Consider the following 25,117-nt stretch of genomic DNA (forward strand, 5'->3'; position numbering starts at 1 on the left):
AGAGGGGGTCATGGGACAAGAAGGGGGTCCTGGGGACAATGGGGGACCCACGCGGACAATGGGGTACTCATGGGGACAAGTGGGGGCCCTGAGGACAAGGGGGTTGAGGGGGGGATCCCTGGGGGTCCCCTCTGGAGTGAGGGGTCCTTGTGGGGTCCCCCATCCCCAGGAAAAGGCCCCTGGGCCCCGGGCTCGTCCTCATCCCCATCCCCGGCAGATGGTGCCGGGCGGGTGCACCCGCACCCATGGAGGGGGGGGGGACACCCGTGGACCTCGCCCCGGCCCTGCCCCCCCCCCACCTTTGCACCTTCTGGGTGGGGAAACTGAGGCAGGGACGGGCCCGTCCCGGTGACCCGCGGGTTTCGGGGGGTGGGGGTGTCCCCCTCCGGCCCCATGTCACCAGGGCAGGTCTCACGCCTCCGCAACGCAATTAATACTAATTAGCCGGCACGCGCCGGGCGGGCGGCTCCGCCGGTGGGGGGGGGCCGGGATGGAAGGTCCCCGGTGTTGGGGTCGGGAGGGTCCGGGGTAGAATGGGGGGGGTCCAGGGAGTGATGGGGGGCCTGGGGGTGCAGCCTGGGGACACAGTGAGGCAGGATGGGGGGGTCCGGAGTAACAGCTCGGGGGTCCTGGGGCAGGACGGGGGGGTCCAGGGGGGTCCGGAGCAGCATCCCGGGGGACAGCGGAGAGGGATGGGGGAGCTCGGGGGGCTCCTGGGGACAGTGGAGACGGGTGGGGGGGTGCGGGGGGGTCCGGAGCAGCAGCTCGGGGGGTCCGGGAACGGATGGGGGGGTCCCGGGGGCAGCAGCTTGAGGGGTCTGGGGATGGATGGGGGACCCGGGGCAGGATCGGGGGGTCCGGGGATGGATGGGGGGGTCCCGGGGGTCCCCTGTGCAGCAGCTAGGGGCGGTCCAGGTATGGATGGGGGGGTCCGGGGACGGATGGGGGGGTCCCGTGGGTCCCGTGTGCAGCAATTAGGGGCGGTCCCAGGATGGATGGGGGCGTCCGGGGACGGATGAGGGGGTCTCGGGGGTCCCGTGTGCAGCAGCTCGGGGCGGTCCACGGATGGATGGGGGGGTCTGGGGATGGATGGAGGGGCCCGGGGTAGGATCGGGGGGTCCGGGGCTGGATGGGGGGTCCTGGGGGTCCCGTGTGCAGCAGTTCGGAGGGGTCCGGGGCTGGATGGGGGGTCCTGGGGGTCCCGTTTGCAGCAGCTCGGGGGGTCCGGTGCCGGGAAGGGGTTAAGTCCGAAGCGCGGCCGGGCGGGGAGCGGGTGAGTCAGCGGGGCCGCCCCGGTGCCCCCCCCGGTGCCCCCCCGGGCCCGCCCCCGCCGTGCCTATCCCGGGCGGCGCCACTCGCCGCCACTGCCCGCGCCGCGCCGGACCGGACCCGAGCCGTGAGTATCGGAGCGGGGGGGGTGGGGGAATCCCAGCACCCCCTCCCTGCACCCCCGTATTGAGGCTGCAACATTGGGGGGATCCCATCTGTGCACCAGGGTCCCAGCTCTGCACCCTGCTCGGGGGGGCTCCATCCTGCACCCCATAACCCCCCTGGGTGGGGTCCCCCCAATCCTGATCCTCTGCTAGAGGGGGACCCCAATCCTGCCTGCCCCCTCCAGCAGGACTTCCGGGCTTTGCCCCCCCCCCCCTAATTAGAGGGAGACCCCGCTTTGGAGGGGGACCCCGAAATGGGCACATGTCCCCAGGGCCACCCCGCCCTTGAACATCCCCCCCCCGAAGGTTTGGGGGTGCCTGTGGGGGGGCACATTCCCCCCACATGATGCCCCCGCACCCCTGGGGACCCACATCCCGCCTGGGGGGGTCACAGCCCGCTTGGGGGACACCGGGGGGACCCGGTGCTAAGCGGGGGGGGCTCAGCCCTTTGCTCCCCCCCATCCCACGGTGGGGGCCCCCAAGTTTTGGGAGGCGAAGCCGCGGGCTGGGCCAGTTCCTGTTTCAATGGCGGGCGCTGGGGTGTGGCACCGGTGTCCCCAACGTGTCCCCAACCCTCCGGCAGCCCTGGGGGGGACACCGAGGTTGGCGGGGGGGGGACACCGAGGTTTGGGAGGGGACACCGAGGTTGTGGGGGGGACACCGAGATTTTGGGGGTTGTGACACTGCGTGGGCAGTGGGGGACACATCGGTCCAACGGGACACATGTGTCCCCACGCTGCCATCACCCCACGTCCATGCCAGGCTCAGCCACCCCTCCCCAAAATACTGGGAGGGGTGGGGGGGCTGATTTGGGGGTGTCACCTGCCACTTGGGGGGGAGGGGGGGCTGATTTGGGGCTGCCCCCCCCCGGTGACCCCGCGGTCATGGGGAAACTGAGGCACAATGCACCCCACCCAGGGAGGAGACCGGGGGCTTTGCGCAACCCCCCCAATGACTCACGGGGTTCCCCAGGGTGCCATGGCCGGGGGGGGGGGGGGGGGGATGACATGGGACACACCCACAGGACGTGTCCCCCCCCGGCCCCACCCGCAGCCATGAGCTGAGTCATTCCCGGTGGCTGGAAAATGCTCATGTGTGTGATGAGTGCGCCAGGCTCAGCCCGGGGGGGTCGAATGGGATTGGGGGGTCCCTGTGCCCCCCCCGCTGAGCTGTGCCCCCCCCCGCAGCCCCCACCATGCCGTCCCAGCTGGAACACGCCATGGAGACCCTGATGTTCACCTTCCACAAGTACGCGGGGGACAAGAACCACCTGAGCAAGGAGGATCTGCGGGCGCTCATGGACAAGGAGTTCCCGGGGTTCCTGGAGGTGGGGGCAGTGGCGGGGCGGGGGGCCTATAGCACCCCAAAATCAACCCTATAGCACCCTGAGATCGGGCCCTATAGCACCCCAATATCAGACCTTACAGCACCCAAGACCAACCTTATAGCACTCCGAGATCAGGCCCTATAGCACCATGAGATCAGACCTTATAGCACCCCAAATTCAGACCCTGTAGCACCCCAGGTTCAGACTCTATTACACCCTGAGATCAGACCCTATAGCACCCTGACATCAGACCCTGTAGCACCCCAAGTTCAGACCTTATATCACCCCAGGATCAGACCTTATAGCACTCCAAGTTCAGACCCTATGGCACCCTGAGACCAACCCTATAGCACCCCAGGATCAGACCATATAGCACTCAAGTTCAGAGCCTGTAGCACCCTGAGACCAACCCTATAACATCCTGAGACCAACCCTATAGCACCCCAAACCTAACCCTATAACACCCCAGTTCAGACCCTATAGCACCCCAAGATCAGCCCCTATATCCCACTGCTCAGATGGGACCCCCATTCCCCACAAGTGGGTGGGGTCCCTGACACAGGATGGGGATCCCCAAGGTGGGTGGGGTTCCCAACACAGGGTGGCGGTTCCCAGAACAGGGTGGGGGGTCCCTGACATGTGATGGGGTCCCCAACATGGGGCGAGGTCCTTGACACAGGGTGGGGGTCCCTGACATGGGGTGGGGGTCCCCAGCATGGGGAGTGGGGGTGTCCCTGACACAGGATGGGGATCCCCAAGGCAGGTGGGGGTCACTGACATGGGGGGGGGGCCCTGACATGGGTGGTGTCCCCAACACAGGCTGGGGATCCCCAACACGACGAGGTGTCCCTGACACAAGGGGTGGTGTCCCCAACACAGGGTGGGGGTCCCCAGCACGACGAGGTGTCCCTGATACAGGGGGTGGTGTCCCCAACACAGGGTGGGGGTCCCCACCATTGGGAGGGGGGGTGTCCCTGACACAGGGGGTGGTGTCCCCAACACAGGGTGGGGGTCCCCACCATTGGGAGGGGGGGTGTCCCTGACACAGGGGGTGGTGTCCCCAACACAGGGTAGGGATCCCCAACATGAGGGGGTGTCCCTGACACAGGGGGTGGTGTCCCTGACACAAGATGGGGTCCCTGACATGGGGTGGGGTCCCCATCATGGGGTGTCGCCCCCGAGGCGGGTGGTGCCCCTGACCCCCCCCGTGTCCCCCAGAACCAGCGGGACCCGATGGCTCTGGAGCGGATCCTGCGGGACCTGGAGCAGGGACGGGACGGTCGCGTCACCTTCCAGGGCTTCTTCTCTCTGCTGGCCGGACTCACCATCGCCTGCAACGACTATTTCGTGCTGCACATGAAGCAGCGCGGCCGCAAGTGACACCCGGGTGACAATACACCCTGGGGACACCCCCACCCTGGGGACACCCCCCTTGGCGACACCCCTGACGCCCCCACCCCAATAAAGCTGTTTTGTATGACGCTGGAGCTGCCTTGTTTCTGGGGGTCACTGTTCCCACTGTCTCCGTCACCCCAAGGTCCCTATCACCCCCATGTCCCTGTCACCCCCATGTCCCCGTCCCCCCCCCACGTCCCCATCACTCCATGGTCCCCGTCCCCGCTGTGTCCCTGTCCCTCCCCACATCCCCATCACCCCCATGTCCCCATCACCCCCATGTCCCCATCATCCATTTGTCCCCGTAACACCCAGGTCCCCGTCACCTCCATCCCCACCATGTCCCTGTCACCACAAGGTCTCTGTCACCCCCGTGTCCCCATCACTCCTGTGTCCCTGTCCCCCCCGTGTCCCTGACCCCACCCCACGTCCCCATCACCCCCATGTCCCCATCATCCCTGTGTCCCCGTCACCCCCGTGTCCCCGTCACCCCCGTGTTCCCAACCCCCCATGTCCCTGTCACCCCAAGGTCCCCATCACCCCCATGTCCCCATCACCCCCATGTCCCTGTCCCCCTCCACGTCCCCATCACTCCAAGGTCCCCATCCCCCCCGTGTCCCTGTCCCCCCCCACGTCCCCATCACCCCCATGTCCCCATCATCCCTGTGTCCCCGTCACCCCCGTGTCCCCGTCACCCCCGTGTTCCCAACCCCCCCGTGTCCCTGTCACCCCAAGGTCCCCATCACCCCCAAGTCCCCATCACCCCCATGTCCCTGTCACCCTAAGATCCCTGTCACCCTGAGGTTCCCCCCAGGAAGCTAGAAGGGCGGTTTGGGGTCCATAGGGGATGTGTGGGGGTCTACAGGGGCTGTATGGGGGTCCATAGGTGCTGTATCGGGATTTATAGGGGCTGCGCAGGGCTGTATGGGGAGTCTCTGGGGCCCATACAGGGGTGTACGTTGGCATATAGGTGCTATGGCTGCGTACGGCCTGCAGAGGGCTGTATAGGCACATACAGGCGTCTGCGGGGCCTGTAGGAGGCTGTATGGGTATGTATAGGGTGGCTGTAGTGCCACAGAGAGCTGCATAGGGGCGGTGGGGTGGGTATATAGGGGTGTATAGGGGCCGTGTGGGGGTGTATAGGGGCTGTGTGTGGGGTATATAGGGGTGTATAGGGGCTGTGTGTGGGGTATACAGGGATACACAGGGGCTGTATGGGGGTGTATAGGGGCTGTGTGGGGGTCTGAAGGAGCTGGACGGGGCTGTATAGGCATCTATGTGGGTCCGTAGGAGTCTATACAGTCCATAAGGGTCCATAGGGATCTATAGGGGCTGTGTGGGGCCCTATGGGGTCTATAGGGTCCCAGGGTCGGGGCGGGGCTGCTCGGGGAGCCGAGGAGGCCCCGCCCCTGGTGACGAATGGGCGAGGCCGATCCAGACCACGCCCCCGTGACGCAGTAGGAGAGGCCACCCCTCAGGCCCCGTGACCCGGTGGGCGTTGCCGCGCTCAGGCCACGCCCCGGTGGCGCTGTGGGCGTGGCCGGCCTCGCGCTCCGTCTCTTGGTCACCGTGTCCGGGACACTGCGCGGCGCCGTGGGAACGGGGGGTACCCGCGGGGGGGTCGGGGTCACTGGGAGGCGGGTAGCAGGGGTGGGGTGACCTCTGATCTCCACAGGAGGGTGGGGCCACCGGGAGGGGCGTCACTGCCCCACCCTTGGCTGGGAGTGACGTCACAGTGATTCCCCCACCCCGATGGCGTGACGTCAGCAGCGGGTCCAAGGTGTGACATCATCACTGCCCTGCAGTGACTGGGCGTGACATCACCAGTGACCTCACCGACCGAGTGTGGCATCGTCACTGACCTCACCAACATCGCTAGTGACCTCACTGACCGGGCGTGACATCATCAGTGGCCTCACCGACTGGGCGTGACATCATCACTGACCTCACCGACCAACATCACCACCATGTGGGGTGGTAGCCGAGCCCTGGGCCGGGCACTGGCCATGGGGGGGTGGCCCCATCCCCCCGCCCGGTGCTGTCCCCGTGTCCCCCCCCGTGGGGCCGGAGCCCCCCCAGGACCTGTCACAGCCCAATGGCAGCTGGAGCGCAACCATGCGGCAGCACCACCAGCGCCTGCTTGCCATGGCGGCCACCGGCACCTGGGTGCGGCTGCCGTCCTACCGCCGCCGCCACCCGCCTCGCAGAGGGGACACCAGGGGACACGCCTGGCGACACACGGCTCTTCCCCCACGCCATCGACGGCGCCGGCGCTGGCTTTGAGATTGCCATGTTCCTCAACGCCGCCGAGCGCCGCATCCTCTGCCTGTGCCAAACTGGCCCCTACCTGGAGGGACCCCCCGGGTGAGTGTCGCTGTCACTGTCACCTCTGTGTCCCCCTGCGCTGGTGCTCACGGTGTCCCCCCCACCCAGGATGACCCATGGCGGTGCCATCGCCACCATCATCGACAGCACCATGGGGGTCTGCGTGCTGAGGGTGGTCGGGACGGTGATGACGGCCAACCTTAACATTGACTACCTGGCGTGAGTGTCCCCAGGGATGGGGGGGTGTCCCCAGGGCTGGAGGGGGGACACAGCGGCAACTTGAGTGGCTGTGTCCCCACAGCCCCGTCCCGTTGGGGACCGTTCTGCTGCTGGACGGCCGCATCGAGCGGATGGAGGGACGCAAGGTGTTCCTGTCCTGCCATGTCTGCGCCCCCGATGGTGACACGCTGCACGCCCGGGCCACCGGTGAGGACGGGGACACCCCTGGGGACACCCCACCAGAGGGACAGGCCGTGTGGGGGGGTCACACCCAGCCCGTCCTCCCCCTTCTCCAGGTCTCTTCATCCAGCTGGACCCCACCAAGCAGCAGGCACAGGAGAAGGGCGGTGGCCGGTGATTGTCCCCAGGTGTCCCCTCCGTGTGTCCCCTGTGCCTCAGTTTCCCCAGGCGGGGCCGGGGGGGACAAGACCATCAGAGCCGCTGCCACCACCTTGCATGTCCCTGGTGTGTCTGTGGGGCTTGGGGGGGACCCCAGGGCCAGGAGGGGAGGGGACACCGTGGCGGGGGAGCGGGGACATACCATGGAGTCCTGGTGACACCGCGGGCACGCGGGAACCCGGCATGGGGGGCGGGGCCAGGTACGGGTTGTGGGCGGGGTCTGATGGTGTGGGCGGGGTCACGGCAGAAGAGGCGGGTGAGGGTTGGGCGGTGTGGGCGTGGCCACGAGATGTGAGCGTGTTCTGTAACCTCTGTGGGCGTGGTCGGGGCGCTGGGCCGTGTGGGCGGGGTCTTGGGTTTGTGGGCGGGGCCGGACGCCCCCCGGCGGGCAGCGCTGAGCCCGGCGTTGGATGGAGTGGGACTGGGGGGACACGGGGGACACGGGGGACACGGAGGGACACGGGACAGGACCGGGTGGCCGTGGGGACCCCCGGGGTCTGGGTGGCATCGCCAAAGCTGGGGCCTGAGTTTCCTGCATGATCCGGCAGCGCCTGGACCCCCATGGGCACTTGGGGGCATGGGGATCCCGTGGCTGCACCCCAAATCCGGGCACGTCGGGGTGCCGGGGGGTCCCATACATCGGGGTGCTGGGGGTGCTGCAGCTGCACCCCAAAGCCGCACATATCGGGGTACTGGGGTTCCCACACATCGGGGTACTGAGGGATCCTGCGGCTGCACCCCAAATCTGGGCATGTCGGGATGCCGGGGGCTTTCACACATCGGGGTGCTGAGGGGTCCTGCGGCTGCGCCCCAAAGCAGGGCACATCGGGGTACCAGGGTGCCCCACACATCGGGGTGCTGGGGAGTCCTGCGGCTGCACCCCAAAGCGGGGCACGTTGGGGTGCTGGGGGGTCCCACACATTGGGATGCTGGGGGGTCCCATGAGGCCGGGAGTTGTCAGACCCCCCCAGGGGTCCCGGGGCCGTGGTGCCGGTGCCTGCCCGGACTCCTGGGTCCCTGCTCCGTTTCACCTGGGGTCACCGGGGTCACGGGGCGGGGGGGGCACCCCCAGCCCGCTGGGTTCCCGCGCCGCCCCTCCGTGCCTCAGTTTCCCCCCCAGCTGCGCCGTGGAAAGTCGGAAATTTCCAGTGCGTGGGGCCGGGGGGGCAGGATGCCGGGGAGGGGGGGGGCAGGATGCCGGGGGGGCCCCTGCGCCCTTATAATGCTCGGCCGCGCCGCCCGCGCCGCTGCCGCCACCATGCGAGGTAGGACCTGGCACGGGGGCTGCGTGTGCGGGGGGACACGCGTGTGCGGGCGAGGGGGTGTGCGAGGCCGGGGGTGCGCGTGTGCAGGGGCGTGGGAGCACACACGGGTGTGCACATGGGTGTGCAGGGGTGTGGGAGCACACCTGGGTGTGCACATGGGTGTGGGAGCACGCAGGGGTGTGCACACGCTTGTGCAGGGGTGTGGGAGCATCCTGGGTGTGCACGCATGTGTGCAGGGGTGTGGTAGCACGCACGGGTGTGCACACGCTTGTGCAGGGCTGTGGGAGCACACACGGGTGTGCACATGTGTGTGCGGAGCTGTGGGAGCACACATGGGTGTGCACACGCTTGTGCAGGGGTGTGGGGCACACACGGGTGTGCACATGTGTGTGCAGAGCTGTGGGAGCACACACAGGTGTGCACACGCTTGTGCAGGGGTGTGGGAGCACACACGGGTGTGCACACGGGTGTGCAGGGCTGTGGGAGCACACACAGGTGTGCACACGCTTGTGCAGGGGTGTGGGAGCACACACGGGTGTGCACACGCTTGTGCAGGGGTGTGGGAGCACACACGGGTGTGCACATGTGTGTGCAGGGGTGTGGGAGCACACACGGGTGTGCACACACTTGTGCAGGGGTGTGGGAGCACACACGGGTGTGCACACGGGTGTGCAGAGCTGTGGGAGCACACACGGGTGTGCACACACTTGTGCAGGGGTGTGGGAGCACACATGGGTGTGCACGCACATGTGCGGGGGTGTGGTAGCACGCATGGGTGTGCACACGCATGTGCAAGGGTGTGGGAGCATCCTGGGCGTGCACACATATGTGGGAGCATCCTGGGGGTGCACACGCTTGTGCAGGGAGCACGCACGTGTGTGCAATCAGTGGGAGTGGACATACATGTGTGCAGGCATGTTGGAGCCTGCAGGAGTGTGTGTGCGTGTGCAAGGGTTAGCGACCATATGTGTGCAAAGGTGGGGGCGCACGGAGATCTGTGCACGTCTGCAAGCGTGTGTGAGAGTGTGTGTGTGTATGCACACGCGTGGGCACGGCTGTGTGCTCGTGTGGGCTGGCTGGAGCGTGCGGCAGCATCACGCGTGTTCCGGAGCTCACGCAGGCGTGTTGCTGCAAGATACAGCACGCCTGCGCGTGTCGAGGCGTGTGCAGGCGTGTTTTGGGGCACGCGCGTTACGAGGGTCGTGTAACCGCGTGTGCACGCACGACAGGGTCTGCACACGCGTGTGGCGCGCGCTGCTCCGTGCACACACGTGTTGCAGCGTGTTGCTGCGCTGATGACACGTAGCTGCGTGCACACGCGTGTCGTGGCGTGTCAACGTGTGGCGCAGCTTGTGCGGGTGTCGGACGTGGCTCCGGGCGTCTGTGCACAGAGTGTGATGTACAGGCGTGTCAAGGGTTGTGCACACGGGTTGTGGGGCTTGCACGCACGTCATGGGTTGTGCACATGTGTTGTGGGGCTGTGCACACACATCATGGGCTGTGCACACGTGTTGTGGGGCTGTGCACACACGTCATGGGCTGTGCACACATGTTGTGGGGCTGTGCACACACGTCATGGGCTGTGCATGTGTGTTGTGGGGCTGTGCACACGCATCATGGGCTGTGCACACGTGTTGTGGGGCTGTGCACACACGTCATGGGCTGTGCACACACGTCATGGGCTGTGCACATGTGTTGTGGGGCTGTGCACACACGTCATGGGCTGTGCACACGTGTTGTGGGGCTGTGCACACACGTCATGGGCTGTGCATGTGTGTTGTGGGGCTGTGCACACGCCTCATGGGCTGTGCACACGTGTTGTGGGGCTGCGCACACACGTCATGGGCTGTGCACACACGTCATGGGCTGTTCACACGCATCATGGGCTGTTCACACGCATCATGGGCTGTGCATGTGTGTTGTGGGGCTTGCACACGCATCATGGGCTGTGCACACGTGTTGTGGGGCTGTGCACACACGTCATGGGCTGTGCACACACGTCATGGGCTGTGCATGTGTGTTGTGGGGCTGTGCACACGCATTGTGGGGCTTGCACGCACATCACGGGCTGTGCACGCATGTCGTGGGTCTTGCACGCGTGTTGCGGGGCACGCAGGCATATTGTGGGCTGTACACGCATGTCGTGGGGCTTACACACGTCGTGGGCTGTCCACGCGTGTCGTGTGGCACACACATACGTTGCAGAGCTCGCACTCATGTTGCACGTCTTGCATGCGTGTTCTGGCGTGTTGCCGCACGTCCCGCGGTGCCGGGCAGCCCCGTTTCCCCCCCAGCTGTGTCTGCATGCCGGGGGTGCCCCCCAGCACCCATGGGTGCCCCCGTGCACCTGTGGCTTGGTCGCTCGCCCTTAGATGTGGTGGGGCCGGCAGCTGCGCGGGGCTGGCGCAGGTGACACCGGCGGGGACATGGATGGGGACACGCAGGTGGCCCTGCTCCGGCGCCACCCCCACCCACAGCGTTCCCCCCCAGCTCTGGGGAAACTGAGGCAGGGGTGGCAGCACCCCTGGGTGCTGGGCCAGGGTCCCCGGCGTGGCCCGGCGCGGTGGCCTGTGCCGTGACGTGTCACCCTGTGTCATGGCGTGTTTTGCCGTGACGCCGCAGCGGGGGGGCCGGGAGCGCCCAGTCGTCCCCCCGCCCTTGGGTGGTGGGTGCTGATGGGTGCTGGGGGGTCCTCATGGGTGCTGGGGGGCGTTGGGTACCAGGGGGTGCTGGTGGGTGCTGGAGGGTGCTGGTGGGTGCTGGTGGATGCTGGTGGGTACTGGGGTGTACTGGTGGGTGCTGGTGGGTACTGGTGGGTGCTGGAGGGTGCTGGAGGGTGCTGGAGGGTGCTGGTGGGTGCTGGTGGATGCTGGTGGGTACTGGGGTGTACTGGTGGATGCTGGTGGGTACTGGGGTGTACTGGTGGGTGCTGGTGTGTACTGGTGAGTGCTGGTGGGTACTGGTGAGTTCTGAGGGGTGCTGGGGGTTGCTGGTGGGTACTGGTGTGTACTGGTGTGTACTGGTGTGTACTGGTGGGTACTGGTGGGTGCTGGTGGGTACTGGTGGGTTCTGAGGGGTGCTGGTGGGTGCTGGGAGTTGCTGGTGGGTACTGGTGTGTACTGGTGCATCCTGGTGGGTGCTGGTGAGGATGTTGGGTACCACTAGGTGCTGGTCGGGCTGACGGGTACTGGTGTGTGCTGGTGGATGCTGGTGCATACTGGTGGAGGGTATCAGTGGGTGCTGGGGGGTCTATTGGGTGCTGGTGGGGATTGATGGGTACTGGTGGGGCTGGTGGGTACTGGTGGGGATGTTTGGTACTGGTGGGGATGTTTGGTACTGGTGGGTACTGGTCGGGCTGATGGGTACTGGTGCGTACTGGTGCGTACTGGTGTGTGCTGGTGGGTCTGTTGGATACTGGTGGGGCTGTGTGATACTGGTGTGTACTGGTGGGGCTGGTGGGTGCTGCTGCGTACTCGTGAGTACTGGTGCATCCTGGTGGGTGTTGGTCGGTGCTGGTGGATGCTGGTGCACACTGGTGGAGCTGGAGGGGTACCAGCGGGTACTGGGGGGTCTATCGGGTGCTGGTGGGGGCTGGTGAGGACCGACGGGGTCCTGCTGGGTCTGTTGGGTACTGGTGTGTACTGGTGGGGCTGTTTGGTGCTGATGTGTACCGGTGTGTACTGGTGCATCCCGGTGGGGCTGTCGGGTACCACTGGGTGCTGGAGGAGCCGGGGGGTGCCGGGGGTGCCCGCGTTGCTGCCGTTGGGTGCAGAGGGAGCTGTGGGGCTGGCGAGACCTCGCCGACCTCTGCCCGCCGGTTCCCGGCAGGAGCAGCACCCGAAAGCGGCGCTTCCTGGCAGCCGCCGGCGCCGCCGCCGTTGACTAATGCGGGTGCCGGGGGGGCGCTGAGTCAACGCCCCGAATTCCCAGGGCCCCCCCCTTTGCCGGCGCCGCCGCGGGGGTCCCCGGTGCCCGGTGCCGGATGCGCGGGCGGCCGCCGGGGCCCAAACTGGGGCAGGTGGAAAAAGCCGACGAAGCGGATTCGGGCGCGGGAGGAAGAGCTGCGGGCGCGTGTGCACGCGTGTGCACGCGTGTGCGGGCGTGAAGGAGCGGCTGCCCGCGGGCACGGGCACGCCGGAGCGTGTGCTGGTGTGCCAGAGCGTGTGCTGGTGTGCCAGAGCGTGGACGGATGTGCCAGAGCGTGTTTTGGCGTGTGCAAACACACACGGGCACATCCCAGCCAGTCTGAGCATCCCCAAGCGTGCAAGAGTGAGTGTGAGCACACAAGCAAACAGGAGCGTGCACAAGCATGTGTGAGTGTGCGCAAGTGCACACAGGTGTGCACAAGCACATAGGAGCGTGCACAAGCATGTGTGAGTGTGTGCAGGCACACACAGGCGTGCACAAGCGTCTGTGAGTGTGCCCAGGCGTGTGTCACCCCCCCCATGTCACCAACCCCATGCAAGTGGGTGTGCACAACGTGCAAGCCCCCAGCCCCCCAGCTCAGATGTCCCCTCTGGCTCTGCTGTGTCCCCCCCCTGCTCCGGTGTCTGTTGTGTCCCCCCCCATCTCCAATGTCCCCTCTGGCTCTGCCATGTCCCCCCCAGCTCCAGTGTCCCCTCTGGCTCTGCTGTGTCCCCCCCACTCTGGTGTCCCCTCTGGCTCTGCCGTGTCCCCCCCAGCCCTGATGTCCCCTCTGGCTCTGCTGTGTCCCCCCCACTCTGGTGTCCCCTCTGGCTCTGCCATGTCCCCCCCCAGCTCCAGTGTCTGCTGTGTCCCCCCCCAGCCCTGGTGTCCCTTCTGGCTCTGCTGTGTCCCCCCCATCTCCAATGTCCCCTCTGTTTCTGCTTTGTCCTCCCCATCTCCAGTGTCCCCTCTGGCTCTGCCGTGTCCCCCCCATCTCCAGTGTCTATTGTGTCCCCCCCACTCCAGTGTCCCCTCTGGCTCTGCCGTGTCCCCCCCATCTCCAGTGTCTATTATGTCCCCCCCATCTCTAGTGTCTATTGTGTCCCCCCCACTCCAGTGTCCCCTCTGGCTCTGCCGTGTCCCCCCCATCTCCAGTGTCTATTATGTCCCCCCCATCTCCAGTGTCTATTGTGTCCCCCCCACTCCAGTGTCCCCTCTGGCTCTGCCGTGTCCCCCCCATCTCCAGTGTCTATTGTGTCCCCCCCACTCCAGTGTCCCCTCTGGCTCTGCCGTGTCCCCCCCATCTCCAGTGTCTATTGTGTCCCCCCCACTCCAGTGTCCCCTCTGGCTCTGCCGTGTCCCCCCCATCTCCAGTGTCTATTGTGTCCCCCCCACTCCAGTGTCCCCTCTGGCTCTGCCGTGTCCCCCCCATCTCAGCCATTCCCCCACTCTGGTGTCACCCCACATCCCCATCCCCAGTGTCTCCATCCCCGGTGTCCCCCACCCCGTGACCGCACCCCGTGTCCCCCTGCCCACCCAGCAGGCGCAGCAGTGCCACACTGGTGCCACACTGGTGCCATGGCGGTGTCACCGCGGGGCCGTGCCAGGCTGTGCCGGGCTGTGCCGGGGCGGCGGGCGCCTTCCTGCGAGGTGGGGCCGTGTCCCAGTTGCGGCTTCGCCGGCGCTCGCTGCCGCTGTGGTTTTGGTGGCGTCCGGCTGGGCCCACCCTGGGGACACCCGGGGGGACCCTGAGCCCCGAGGGGGACATCGGAGCACATGGGTGGCACAGAGTCCATGGGGACCATGGGGACATGTGAGCCCATTGGTGGCATCTGGGTCCATAGGGGACAGAGATGCCCATAGGGACACATCAGCCCACGGGGTGCTGGTGACAACGCAGGTGGTCCCAGAGGGGACATGGGGTCCCGTGTGGCCCTCGGGAGCACACGGGGTTACATGGGAACCTTGGGGGGCACATGGGAGCCCACGGGGTGACACGTGAGGACATGGGGGACGTGAGTCTGCAGGGGACACGTGGGGCCCTGTGGGGACACGTGGGTCCGTGAGGGACATGTGAGCCCGTGGGGGACACACAGTCCCGTAGGGGACATGTAAACCCATAGAGGACACGTGAGGCCATAGGGGACACACAGTCTTATAGGGGACATGTGAGCCCATAGGGGACACATGGATCCATAAAGGACATGTGAGCCCACAGGGGACACATGGGCCCATAGGGGACACCCAGTCCTATAGGGGACACATAGTCCTATAGGAGACACGTGAACCCATAGGAGACACACAGTCCTATAGGGCACATGTGAACCCATAGGGGCCACATGGTCCTATAGGGAACGTGTGAGCCCATAGAGGACACGTGAGGCCATAGTGGACACACAGTTCTATAGGGAACATGTGAACCCATAGGGGACACATGAGCCCATAGGGGGCACACAGTCCTATAGGTGACATGTGAGCCCAGAGGTGCCATATGAGCCCATAGGGGACACGTGAGGCCGTAAGTGCCACATGAGCCCATAGGGGACATGTGAACCCATAGGGGACACCCAGTCCTATAGGGGACACATGAGGCCACAGGGGACACGGGGCCCTATGGGGGACCCGTGAGCCCGGGGTGAGCCTGTGATGCTGCAGGTGACACACACGTCCCCGGGGACCCCTGGGGTCCCCACGCTGTCCCCCCCCAGCCCACATCGAGGTGATCCCCTGCAAGATCTGCGGGGACAAGTCCTCGGGGATCCACTACGGGGTCATCACCTGCGAGGGCTGCAAGGTGCCGGGGGGCTCTGGGGGTGCTGGGGGGCACTGGGGGGATATTGGGGGGTCTGGGGGGATACTGGGGGGCTCTGGGGGTGCTGAGGGGCTCTGGGGGGATACTGGGGGGCTCTGGGAGTACTGGGGATCTCTGGGGGTGCTGGAGGGCTCTAGGGAGATACTGGGGGATACTGGGGGGCTCTGGGAGTACTGGGGATCTCTGGGGGTGCTGGGGGGCTCTGGGGGGATACTGAGGGATACTGGGGGGCTCTGGGGTACTGGGGAGCTCTGGGGGTGCTGAAGGGCTCTGGAGGTGCTGGGGAGTTCTAGGGGTGCTGGGGGGCTCTAGGGAGATACTGGGGGATTCTGTGGGGCTCTGGGGGTACTGGGGAGCTCTGGGGGTGCTGGGGGGCTCTGGGGGTGCTGGGGGGCTCTGGGGGGATACTGGGAGATACTGGGGGGCTCTGGGGGTACTGGGGAGCTCTGGGGGTGCTGGGAGGCTCTGGGGGGATACTGGGGGATACTGGGGGGCTCTGGGGGTACTGGGGAGCTCTGGGGGTGCTGGGGGAAGCTGGGGGGCTCTGTGGGTACTGGGGAGCTCTGGGGGTGCTGGGGCCTCTGGGTCCCCCCAGAGGTACTGGGGGATTCTGGGGGGGGGGCTCTGGGGGTACTGGGGGGCTCTAGGGGGATACTGAGGGATACTGGGGGGCTCTGGGGTACCGGGGAGCTCTAGGGGTGCTGGGGAGTTCTGGGGGTGCTGGGGCCTCTGGGAGGATACTGGGGGATTCTGGGGGGGGCTCTGGGGGTACTGGGGAGCTTGGGGGGGATACTGCATGATTCTGGGGGTACTGGGGTACTGGGGCATTCTGGGGGGATACTGGTGGGCTCTGGGGTACTGAGGGGCTCTAGGGGGTGCCAGGGGGTGCTGGGGGTGTTGGGAGGTTCTGGGGGGCTCTGGGGATATCGGAGGATTCTGGGGGGTCTCTGAGGCTACTAGGGGGTGCCAGGGGGTCCTAGGGGGCTCTGGGGATACTGAGGGGTCCTGGGGGAATCTGGGGGTACCAAGGGGCCCTTGGGGGTGCCGGGGGGTGCTGGGGGTGGTGGGATGACTGGGGGGTTCTGGGGAGTGCCAGGGGGTTCTGGGGCATTCAAGGGATTCTGGGGGGCTCTGGGGGTGCTCAGGAGCTCTGGGGGGGGGGGATACTGGAGGATTCTGGGGGGCTCTAGGCGTACTGGGGGGCACTGGGGAGATACTGGGGATTCTGGGGGGGTGCTGGGAGCACTGAGGGGCTCTGAGAGGCCCTGGGGGGTTCCAGTGCTCTGGGAATTGGGGTGTCAGGGGGTTCTGGGGGGCACTGGAGAGCTCTGTGGGGCACTGAGGGTTCTGGGGGGCACTGGGGTCACTGAGGGGTTCTGGGGGGCACTGGGGGGCACTGGAGGATTCTGGGGGTCACTGGGGAGATACTGGGGATACTGGGGGGGTGCTGGGGGTACCGAGGGGCTCTGAGAGGCCCTGGGGGGTTCCAGTGCTCTGGGAATTGGGGTGTCAGGGGGTTCTGGGGGGCACTGGAGGGCTCTGTGGGGCACTGAGGGTTCTGGGGGGCACTGGGGGGCACTGGAGGATTCTGGGGGTCACTGGGGAGATACTGGGGATACTGGGGGGGTGCTGGGGGTACCAAGGGGCTCTGAGAGGCCCTGGGGGGTTCCAGTGCTCTGGGAATTGGGGTGTCAGGGTGTTCTGGGGGGCACTGGAGGGCTCTGGGGGGCACTGGGGGTTCTGGGGGGCGCTGAGGGCACTGAGGGTTCTGGGGGTCACTGGGGAGATACTGGGGATTCTGGGGGGGTGCTGGGGCACCGAGGGGCTCTGAGAGGCCCTGGGGGGTTCCAGTGCTCTGGGAATTGGGGTGTCAGAGGGTTCTGGGGGGCACTGGAGGGCTCTGTGGGGCACTGCGGGTCCTGGGGGGCACTGGGGGGTTCTGGGGGTCACTGGGGGCACTGGGAGGCACTGGGGGATTCTGGGGGTCACTGGGGAGATACTGGGGATACTGGGGAGGTGCTGGGGGCACTGAGGGGCTCTGAGAGGCCCTGGGGGGTTCCAGTGCTCTGGGAATTGGGGTGTCAGGGGGTTCTGGGGGACACTGGAGGGCTCTGTGGGGCACTGAGGGTTCTGGGGGTCACTGGGGGCACTGGGGAATTCTGGGGGGCACTGGGGAGATACTGGGGATACTGGGGGGGTGCTGGGGGCACCGAGGGGCTCTGAGAGGCCCTGGGGGGTTCCAGTGCTCTGGGAATTGGGGTGTCAGGGTGTTCTGGGGGGCACTGGAGGGCTCTGTGGGGCACTGAGAGTTCTGGAGGGCTCTGTGGGGCACTGGAGGATTCTGGTGGGCTCTGGGGAGATACTGGGGATTCTGGGGGGGGTGCTGGGGGCACCGAGGGGCTCTGAGAGGCCCTGGGGGGTTCCAGTGCTCTGGGAGTTGGGGTGTCAGGGTGTTCTGGGGGGCACTGGAGGGCTCTGTGGGGCACTGCGGGTCCTGGGGGGCACTGGGGGGTTATGGGGGTCACTGGGGAGATACTGGGGATACTGGGGAGGTGCTGGGGGTACCGAGGGGCTCTGAGAGGCCCTGGGGGGTTCCAGTGCTCTGGGAATTGGGGTGTCAGGGTGTTCTGGGGGGCACTGGAGGGCTCTGGGGGGCACTGGGGGTTCTGGGGGGCACTGGGGTCACTGAGGGGTTCTGGGGGGCACTGGGAGGCACTGGGGGATTCTGGGGGGCACTGGGGAGATACTGGGGATACTGGGGGGATGCTGGGGGTACTGAGGGGCTCTGAGAGGCCCTGGGGGGTTCCAGTGCTCTGGGAGTTGGGGTGTCAGGGGGTTCTGGGGGCACTGGAGGGCTCTGTGGGGCACTGAGGGTTCTGGGGGGCACTGGGGTCACTGAGGGGTTCTGGGGGGCACTGGGGGGCACTGGAGGATTCTGGGGGGCTCTGGGGAGATACTGGGGATTCTGGGGAGGTGCTGGGGGCACCGAGGGGCTCTGAGAGGCCCTGGGGGGTTCCAGTGCTCTGGGAATTGGGGTGTCAGAGGGTTCTGGGGGGCACTGGAGGGCTCTGTGGGGCACTGAGGGTTCTGGGGGGCACTGGGGGGTTCTGGGGGTCACTGGGGGCACTGGGAGGCACTGGGGGATTCTGGGGGGCACTGGGGAGATACTGGGGATACTGGGGAGGTGCTGGGGGTACCGAGGGGCTCTGAGAGGCCCTGGGGGGTTCCAGTGCTCTGGGAATTGGGGTGTCAGAGGGTTCTGGGGGGCACTGGAGGGCTCTGTGGGGCACTGAGGGTTCTGGGGGGCGCTGGGGGGTTCTGGGGGGGTTCTGAGGGCGGGGGGGGGCACTGGGGGGGTTCTGGGGGCACTGGGGGTGCTGGTGACCCCCTCGCAGGGCTTTTTCCGGCGCAGCCAGCAGAGCCGCCCGCGCTTCACCTGCTCGCGGCAGCAGAACTGCCCCATCGACCGCGCCAGCCGCAACCGCTGCCAGCACTGCCGCCTGCAGAAGTGCCTGCGCCTCGGCATGTCCCGGGACGGTGCGTCACCCCCGCCCGGGTCAACCGGCACCCCCAAACCCCAACCGGCATCCCCAAACCCGGGTGTACCCCAAAACCCCAACTGGCACCCCCAAACCCCAACCGGCATCCCCAAACCCTGCTGCACCCCCAAACCCACAAGCAGCACCCCCAAACCCCAACCAGCACCCCCAAACCCCAACCGGCATCCCCAAAACCAGGTGTACCCCCAAACCCCAACCAGCACCCCCAAACCCCAACCGGCACCCCAAACCCGGGTGTACCCCCAAACCCCAACCAGCACCCCCAAACCCCAACCGGCACCCCAAACCCGGGTGTACCCCCAAACCCCAACCAGCACCCCCAAACCCCAACCGGCATCCCCAAACCCTGCTGCACCCCCAAACCCACAAGCAGCACCCCCAAACCCCAACCAGCACCCCCAAACACCAACCGGCATCCCCAAAACCAGGTGTACCCCCAAACCCCAACCAGCACCCCCAAACCCCAACCGGCACCCCAAACCCGGGTGTACCCCCAAACCCCAACCAGCACCCCCAAACCCCAACCGGCACCCCAAACCCGGGTGTACCCCCAAACCCCAACCAGCACCCCCAAACCCCAACCGGCATCCCCAAACCCTGCTGCACCCCCAAACCCACAAGCAGCACCCCCAAACCCCAACCAGCACCCCCAAACACCAACCGGCATCCCCAAAACCAGGTGTACCCCCAAACCCCAACCAGCACCCCCAAACCCCAACCGGCACCCCAAACCCGGGTGTACCCCCAAACCCCAACGGGCACCCCCAAACCCCAACCAGCACCCCCCACACCCTGCTGTACCCCCAAACCCCCAAGCGGCACCCCCAAACCCCAACCGGCACCCCCAAACCCCAACCAGCACCCCCCACACCCTGCTGTACCCCCAAACCCCCAAGCGGCACCCCCAAACCCCAACTGGCGCCCCCAAACCCTGCTGTACCCCTCCCAGCCCCTCCAAACCTGAGTGTACCCCCAAAGCCCCCTACAGCCCCCCCAAACCTGGGTGTGCCCCTAAACCCTCCCCTCAACCCTCCAAACCTGAATGTACCCCCAAACCCAGGTGTACACCAATCTCACAGCTGGGTGCCCCCAACCCCACACCCGGGTGCACCCCCTCCCCAAACCTGTGTGCACCCCCAAACCTGGGTGCACCCCCTCCCCAAACCCAGGTGCACCCCAACCCCAGACCTGGGTGCACCCCCAAACACGGGTGCACACCCCTCCCCAAACCTGGGTTCACCCCAACCCCAGACCTGGGTGCACCCCCAGACCTGGGTGCATCCCCCTCCCCAAACCTGGGTTCACCCCAACCCCAGACCTCGGTGCACCCCCAGGCCGGGGTGCACCCCCCTCCCCAAATCCGGGTGCACCCCAACCCAGCCCCGCGCTCACCCCGTCCCCTCCCGCCCGTCCCCCCCGGGGCTGTGGCCGCTTGGGGACACGGGACGTCCCGGGGGGGCCCGCTGTCCCCGGGGAGGAAGCGCCGGGGCGGGGGCCACACGCGTGGGGCCGGAAAGCCCCGCTTGCCACCGCTATGTAGGTCGCGGGGAGCCCGTCCCACGAGTGGGGCCGTCCCACGCGTGCGACACACGTGTCCCCAGTGCCACCAACTGTCCCCGGTGTCACCAACTGTCCCCGCAGCCGTCAAGTTCGGCCGCATGTCCAAGAAGCAGCGGGACCGGCTGCACGCCGAGGTGCAGCAGCAGTTGCAGCAGCGGGTGGCCGAGGGGACACCCGGTGTCACCGCGGGGGTGATGGGCACACGGGGACACCCGCTGACCCCCAGCAGCACCCCGGGGTGCCCTGGCACCCACCACGGTGGGACGGACGAAAGGACGGGGCCTGCGGTGCAGCCGGAGGGGACAAGGGGGGGTCTGGATGGAGACGGGGATGGGGTTGGGGACAGTCCCCACTTCTACCCACACCCCGGTGCCAGCAGCGTCCTGGAGTCACCCGTGTCCTCTGAGATCGGTGAGTGATGGGTGACATGTCACCCATGGGTGCTGGGGGTGGTGGCACCTGGCTCTGTCACTTGTGGGTGCTGCATGGTGGCACCTGGCTCTGTCACCCATAGGTGGTGGCACCTGGATCTGCCACCCATAGGTGCTGCATGGTGGCACCTGGGTCTGTCACCCATAGGTGGTGGCACCTGACTCTGTCACCCATAGGTGCTGCATAGTGGCACCTGGCTCTGTCACCCATAGGTGCTCAGTGCTGGTGGCACTTGGCTCTGTCACCTGTAGGTGCTGGGTGGTGGCACCTGGTTCTGTCACCTGTGTGTGCTGGGTGGTGGCACCTGGCTCTGTCACCCACGGGTTGTGGCACCTGGATTCGCCACCCATAGGTGCTGCATGGTGGCACCTGGCTCTGTCACCCTTAGGTGCTCAGTGCTGGTGGCACTTGGCTCTGTCACCTGTGGGTGCTGGGTGGTGGCACCTGGCTCTGTCACCCATAGGTGCTGCATGGTGGCACCTGGCTCTGTCACCCATCGGTGCTCAGTGCTGGTGGCACTTGGCTCTGTCACCTGTGGGTGCTGGGTGGTGGCACCTGGCTCTGTCACCCATAGGTGCTCAGTGCTGGTGGCACCTGGATCCATCACCCGTGCGTGCTGGGTGGTGACACCTGGTTCTGTCACCTGTGGGTGCTGGGTGGTGGCACTTGGCTCTGTCACCTGTGGGTGCTGGATGGTGGCACTTGGCTCTGTCACCCATGGGTGCTGTGTGGCGGTGGGTCCTTATCCGTTGTGTCCACGGCCTCGGCCCACCCGCCGTGTCCCCGTGTCCCCGCAGAGCAGCTGACGCAGAACGTGCTGGCGTCGCACCGCGCCACGTGCCAGCTGGGCGCCGAGGACCTGCGGCTGCGCCGCGGCGACACCTTCACCCGCGAGGAGGTCAGCGCCTACCAGCGGCAGGTGAGGCGGGTGCCGGGAGGGGACCGGGATGTCCCCGGAGGCCATGGGGACACAGTGGGGACACAATGGGGACACGGGGGTCACGCAGCCGGCGGCGGAGATGTGGCAGCGCTGCGCCGGGCGCATCACCGAGGCCGTGCAGCACGTGGTGGAGTTTGCCAAGCGCCTGCGCGGCTTCATGGAGCTGAGCCAGCATGACCAGATCGTCCTGCTCAAGGCGGGTATGGCCTGTCCCCAACCTGGGGACATCACTGTGTCCCTGTCCCCAACCCCAGGGTCACCACTGCGTCCCTGTCCCCAAGCTGGGGCCACCACCGCATCCCCGTCCCCATCCTCACAGTCCCTTCTGCTTCTGTGTCCCCAGCCCTGGTGTCCCCAGGGGCCACTCCAGCCCCGTTGGGGAGGTGACAGTCCCATGGGTCCCACTGGGGAGGTGACAGTCCCCAAGGGCCGCTCCAGCCCCATTGCAGAGGTGACAGTCCCCAAGGGGCCACTCCAACCTCACTGGGGAGGTGACAGTCCTGTGGGTCCCACTGGGGAGGTGACAGTCCCCAACAGGCTACTCCAACCTCACTGGGGAGGTGACAGTCCCATGGGTCCCACTGGGGAGGTGACAGTCCCCAAGGGGCCACTCCAACCTCACTGGGGAGGTGACAGTCCCATGGGTCCCACTAGGAAGGTGACAGTCCCCAAGGGGCCGCTCCACCCTCACTGGGGAGGTGACAGTCCCATGGGTCCCACTAGGAAGGTGACAGTCCCCAAGGGGCCGCTCCACCCTCGCTGGGGAGGTGACAGTCCCATGGGTTCCACTTGGGAGGTGACAGTCCCTAAGGGGCCGCTCCAACCTCACTGGGGAGGTGACAGTCCCATGGGTCCCACTTGGGAGGTGACAGTCCCCAAGGGCCACTCCAGCCCCATTGTGGAGGTGACAGTCCCACCGGGGAGGTGACAGTTCCCAAGGGGCCACTCCAACCTCACTGGGGAGGTGACAGTCCCATGGGTCCCACTGGGGAGGTGACAGTCCCCAGTGCTGGTGCCGCGGGGGCACCATCCCACCCCCACGCAGCGTCACTGCGTGTCCCCGGTGCCACCCCCGTGTCCCCGCGGCGGCGGCAGGTGCCATGGAGGTGGTGCTGGTGCGCATGTGCCGAGCCTTCGACGCCGAGACCCGCACCGTGTTCTTCGAGGGCAAGTACGCCGGTGCCGAGCTCTTCCGAGCCCTGGGTAGGGCTGGGGACATGGGGGGGACACAGGGGACACGGGGAGGGGACACAGGGTGACCAGGGCTCCCCCCAGGCTGCCACGAGCTGGTCGGCTCCATCTTTGACTTCGCCCAGAGCCTCAGCGCGCTGCGCTTCTCGGAGAGCGAGGTGGCCTTCGTCAGCGCCCTCGTCCTCGTCAACGCCAGTGAGGGACCCCCGGGCCTCAGTTTCCAGTGTCCCTGTCCCCACACGGTGGCCCTGTCCCTATGTGCGGTGTCCCTGTCCCCACATGGTGTCCCTGTCCGCACGTGGTGTCCCTGTCCCTGTTCTTGTCCCTGTCCCCACACAGTGTCCCCATCCCCACGTGCGCTGTCCCCGTCCCCACACAGTGTCCCTGTCCCCACGTGGTGTCCCTGTCCCCATGCAGTGTCCCTGTCCTCATGGTTCCTGTCCCCACACAGTGTCCCTGTCCTTGTCCCTGTCCCCACGTGGTGTCCCTGTCCCCACACGGTGTCCCTGTCCCTGTCCCTGTCCCCACGTGGTGTCCCTGTCCCCATGCAATGTCCCTGTCCCCATGGTCCCTGTCCTCACACGGTGTCCCTATCCCCACACAGTGTCCCTGTCCCCAGTATCCATGTCCCCATGTAGGGTTTCCCTGTCCCCACACAGTGTCCCTGTCCCACATGGTATCCCTGTCCCTGTCCCCACACAGTGTCCCCTGTCTCATGTGGTGTCCCTGTCCCTGTCCCCATGTGATGTCCCTGTCCCATGTGGTGTCCCTGTCCCACGTGGTGTCCCTGTCCCACGTGGTGTCCCTGTCCCACGCGGTGTCCCCTGTCCCTGTCCCCATACGGTGTCCCTGTCCCACGTGGTGTCCCTGTCCCCATGCGATGTCTCTGTCCCTGTCCCTGTCCCCACGCAGTGTTTCTGTCCCACGTGGTGTCCCCTGTCCCTGTCCCATGTGGTGTCCCTGTCCCCACACGGTGTCCCTGTCCCCAGTATCCCATGTCCCCATGCAGGGTTTCCCTGTCCCCACACAGTGTCCCTGTCCCCACATGGTATCCCTGTCCCTGTCCCCATACGGTGTCCCTGTCCCATGCGGTGTCCCTGTCCCCATGCGATGTCTCTGTCCCTGTCCCTGTCCCTGTCCCTGTCCCTGTCCCTGTCCCACGCGGTGTCCCTGTCCCCATGCGATGTCTGTCCCTGTCCCTGTCCCCATACGGTGTCCCTGTCCCACGCGGTGTCCCTGTCCCCATACGATGTCTGTCCCTGTCCCTGTCCCCCATATGGTGTCACTGTCCCCAGGCCGGCCGTGGCTGCAGGAGCAGGGGCAAGGTGGCCCGGCTGCAGGGACATCTGGACGTCGCCTTCCGGCTGCTGCTGCGCCGGACGCAAGCGCGAGGGGGCTGCTGGCCAGGGTGGGCATTGTCACCCGTGTCCCCCCGTCTGCGTGACACGTGTGTCCCCTCCGTGAGTGACATGCGTGTCCCTTCTCTCTGTGTGTGTTACATGTGTGTCCCTTCCATGCACGCAACGTGTGTCCCCTTTGTGTGCATGTGTCACCATCTCCTTGGCGTGCGTGGTGTGTGTCCCTGCGTGGTGTTGTGTGACGAGCGTGTGCACGGTGCGTGTCCCCCTGCATGTGGCAGCGTGTGACAGGCGTGTCCCCAGCAGTTACCGCCGCGGGGGCGGCTGCGGGCGCTGTGCTGGCAGCACATACAGCAGCTGGGGACGTTCCTGCGCCAGCACCCCGGGGTGCCCCCCGCCGCCTTCCCCCCGCTCTACCGTGAGCTCTTCGCCCCCGACGTCGACACCGGTGCCACACGCTGACCCCCCGGACGCCTGGGTCCTCACCCTGACACCCCCCTGCCTACTGCTCACCTGTGGCTGGGGACAGGGGGGTGGCACCCATGGGTGCTCCTGCGGCCGGGGAGCACCCGGAGGGGTCTGGCACCCAGTGATGGTCTGTCACCTGGTGACACTGTCACCCAACGGGGCTTTGTCACCCGGTGATGCTCTGTCACATGAGGAGGATCTGTCGCCCGGGGGTCCCCATCACCTGGGGGTGTCCCCTCCCTTGGGGACGATCCCTCACCCACGGGGGGCGCCCCGGCACTGGGGGTGCCCCAACCCCGTTCTGAGTGGAATAAAGGCGTTTTGGGGAACAGTGTGTCCGTGGGCTTCGTCACGGCGGGAACAGCGGCGTAGGGGGGGCACTGGGTGACAGTGGGTGGCCCGGGGTGGCGGGGTGACACGGGTGACACCGAGCGGCCCCGTCCCACCTCCCGGGACCCCACGGCCACGCCACGCGGGGCGTTACGGGCCGCCCCGTCCCCTCGGCTCTACGGGACCCCGCGCCTGTC

General features: G+C 66.8%; 3 protein-coding genes across 7 annotated transcripts; all 3 read left to right on the forward strand.

Moving 5' to 3' along the window:
* Nucleotides 1-1,266: 1,266 nt before the first annotated feature.
* On the forward strand, nt 1,267-4,247 carry S100A10 (S100 calcium binding protein A10). Its single transcript, XM_065042935.1, has 3 exons — nt 1,267-1,396; nt 2,621-2,760; nt 3,979-4,247. Exons 2-3 carry the CDS (start codon nt 2,629-2,631, stop codon nt 4,138-4,140), a joined length of 294 nt encoding a protein of 97 aa, XP_064899007.1. The 5' UTR covers nt 1,267-1,396; nt 2,621-2,628; the 3' UTR covers nt 4,141-4,247.
* Nucleotides 4,248-6,099: 1,852 nt separating this feature from the next.
* LOC102096765 (acyl-coenzyme A thioesterase THEM4) lies at nt 6,100-7,149 on the forward strand (the record flags this gene model as incomplete). Its single annotated transcript, XM_005514120.3, is given in 5 exon segments — nt 6,100-6,344; nt 6,346-6,519; nt 6,589-6,699; nt 6,782-6,906; nt 6,996-7,149. Coding segments are annotated over 5 exon segments (717 nt in total), but the record flags the coding sequence as incomplete, so codon positions are not given.
* A 149-nt stretch (nt 7,150-7,298) lies between these two features.
* RORC (RAR related orphan receptor C) lies at nt 7,299-24,919 on the forward strand. Of its 5 annotated transcripts, none has more exons than XM_065042937.1 (9): nt 11,320-15,063; nt 18,494-18,618; nt 20,283-20,612; nt 21,431-21,552; nt 21,641-21,773; nt 22,669-22,776; nt 22,849-22,959; nt 24,060-24,172; nt 24,429-24,919. In XM_065042937.1, the coding sequence occupies exons 2-9, from the start codon at nt 18,606-18,608 to the stop codon at nt 24,582-24,584; spliced, it is 1,086 nt and encodes a 361-aa protein (XP_064899009.1). In that variant the 5' UTR covers nt 11,320-15,063; nt 18,494-18,605; the 3' UTR covers nt 24,585-24,919. The 5 variants fall into 5 exon arrangements, 3 of the variants coding, with proteins under 3 accessions (XP_064899009.1, XP_064899008.1, XP_064899010.1); XM_065042936.1 differs by having other exon boundaries at nt 11,322-15,063; nt 18,477-18,618; XM_065042938.1 differs by lacking the exon at nt 24,060-24,172 and having other exon boundaries at nt 11,327-15,063; nt 18,477-18,618.
* Nucleotides 24,920-25,117: the final 198 nt, after the last annotated feature.

This window comes from Columba livia, chromosome 28, assembly GCF_036013475.1.
Source record: "Columba livia isolate bColLiv1 breed racing homer chromosome 28, bColLiv1.pat.W.v2, whole genome shotgun sequence".
Taxonomy (NCBI): domain Eukaryota; kingdom Metazoa; phylum Chordata; class Aves; order Columbiformes; family Columbidae; genus Columba; species Columba livia.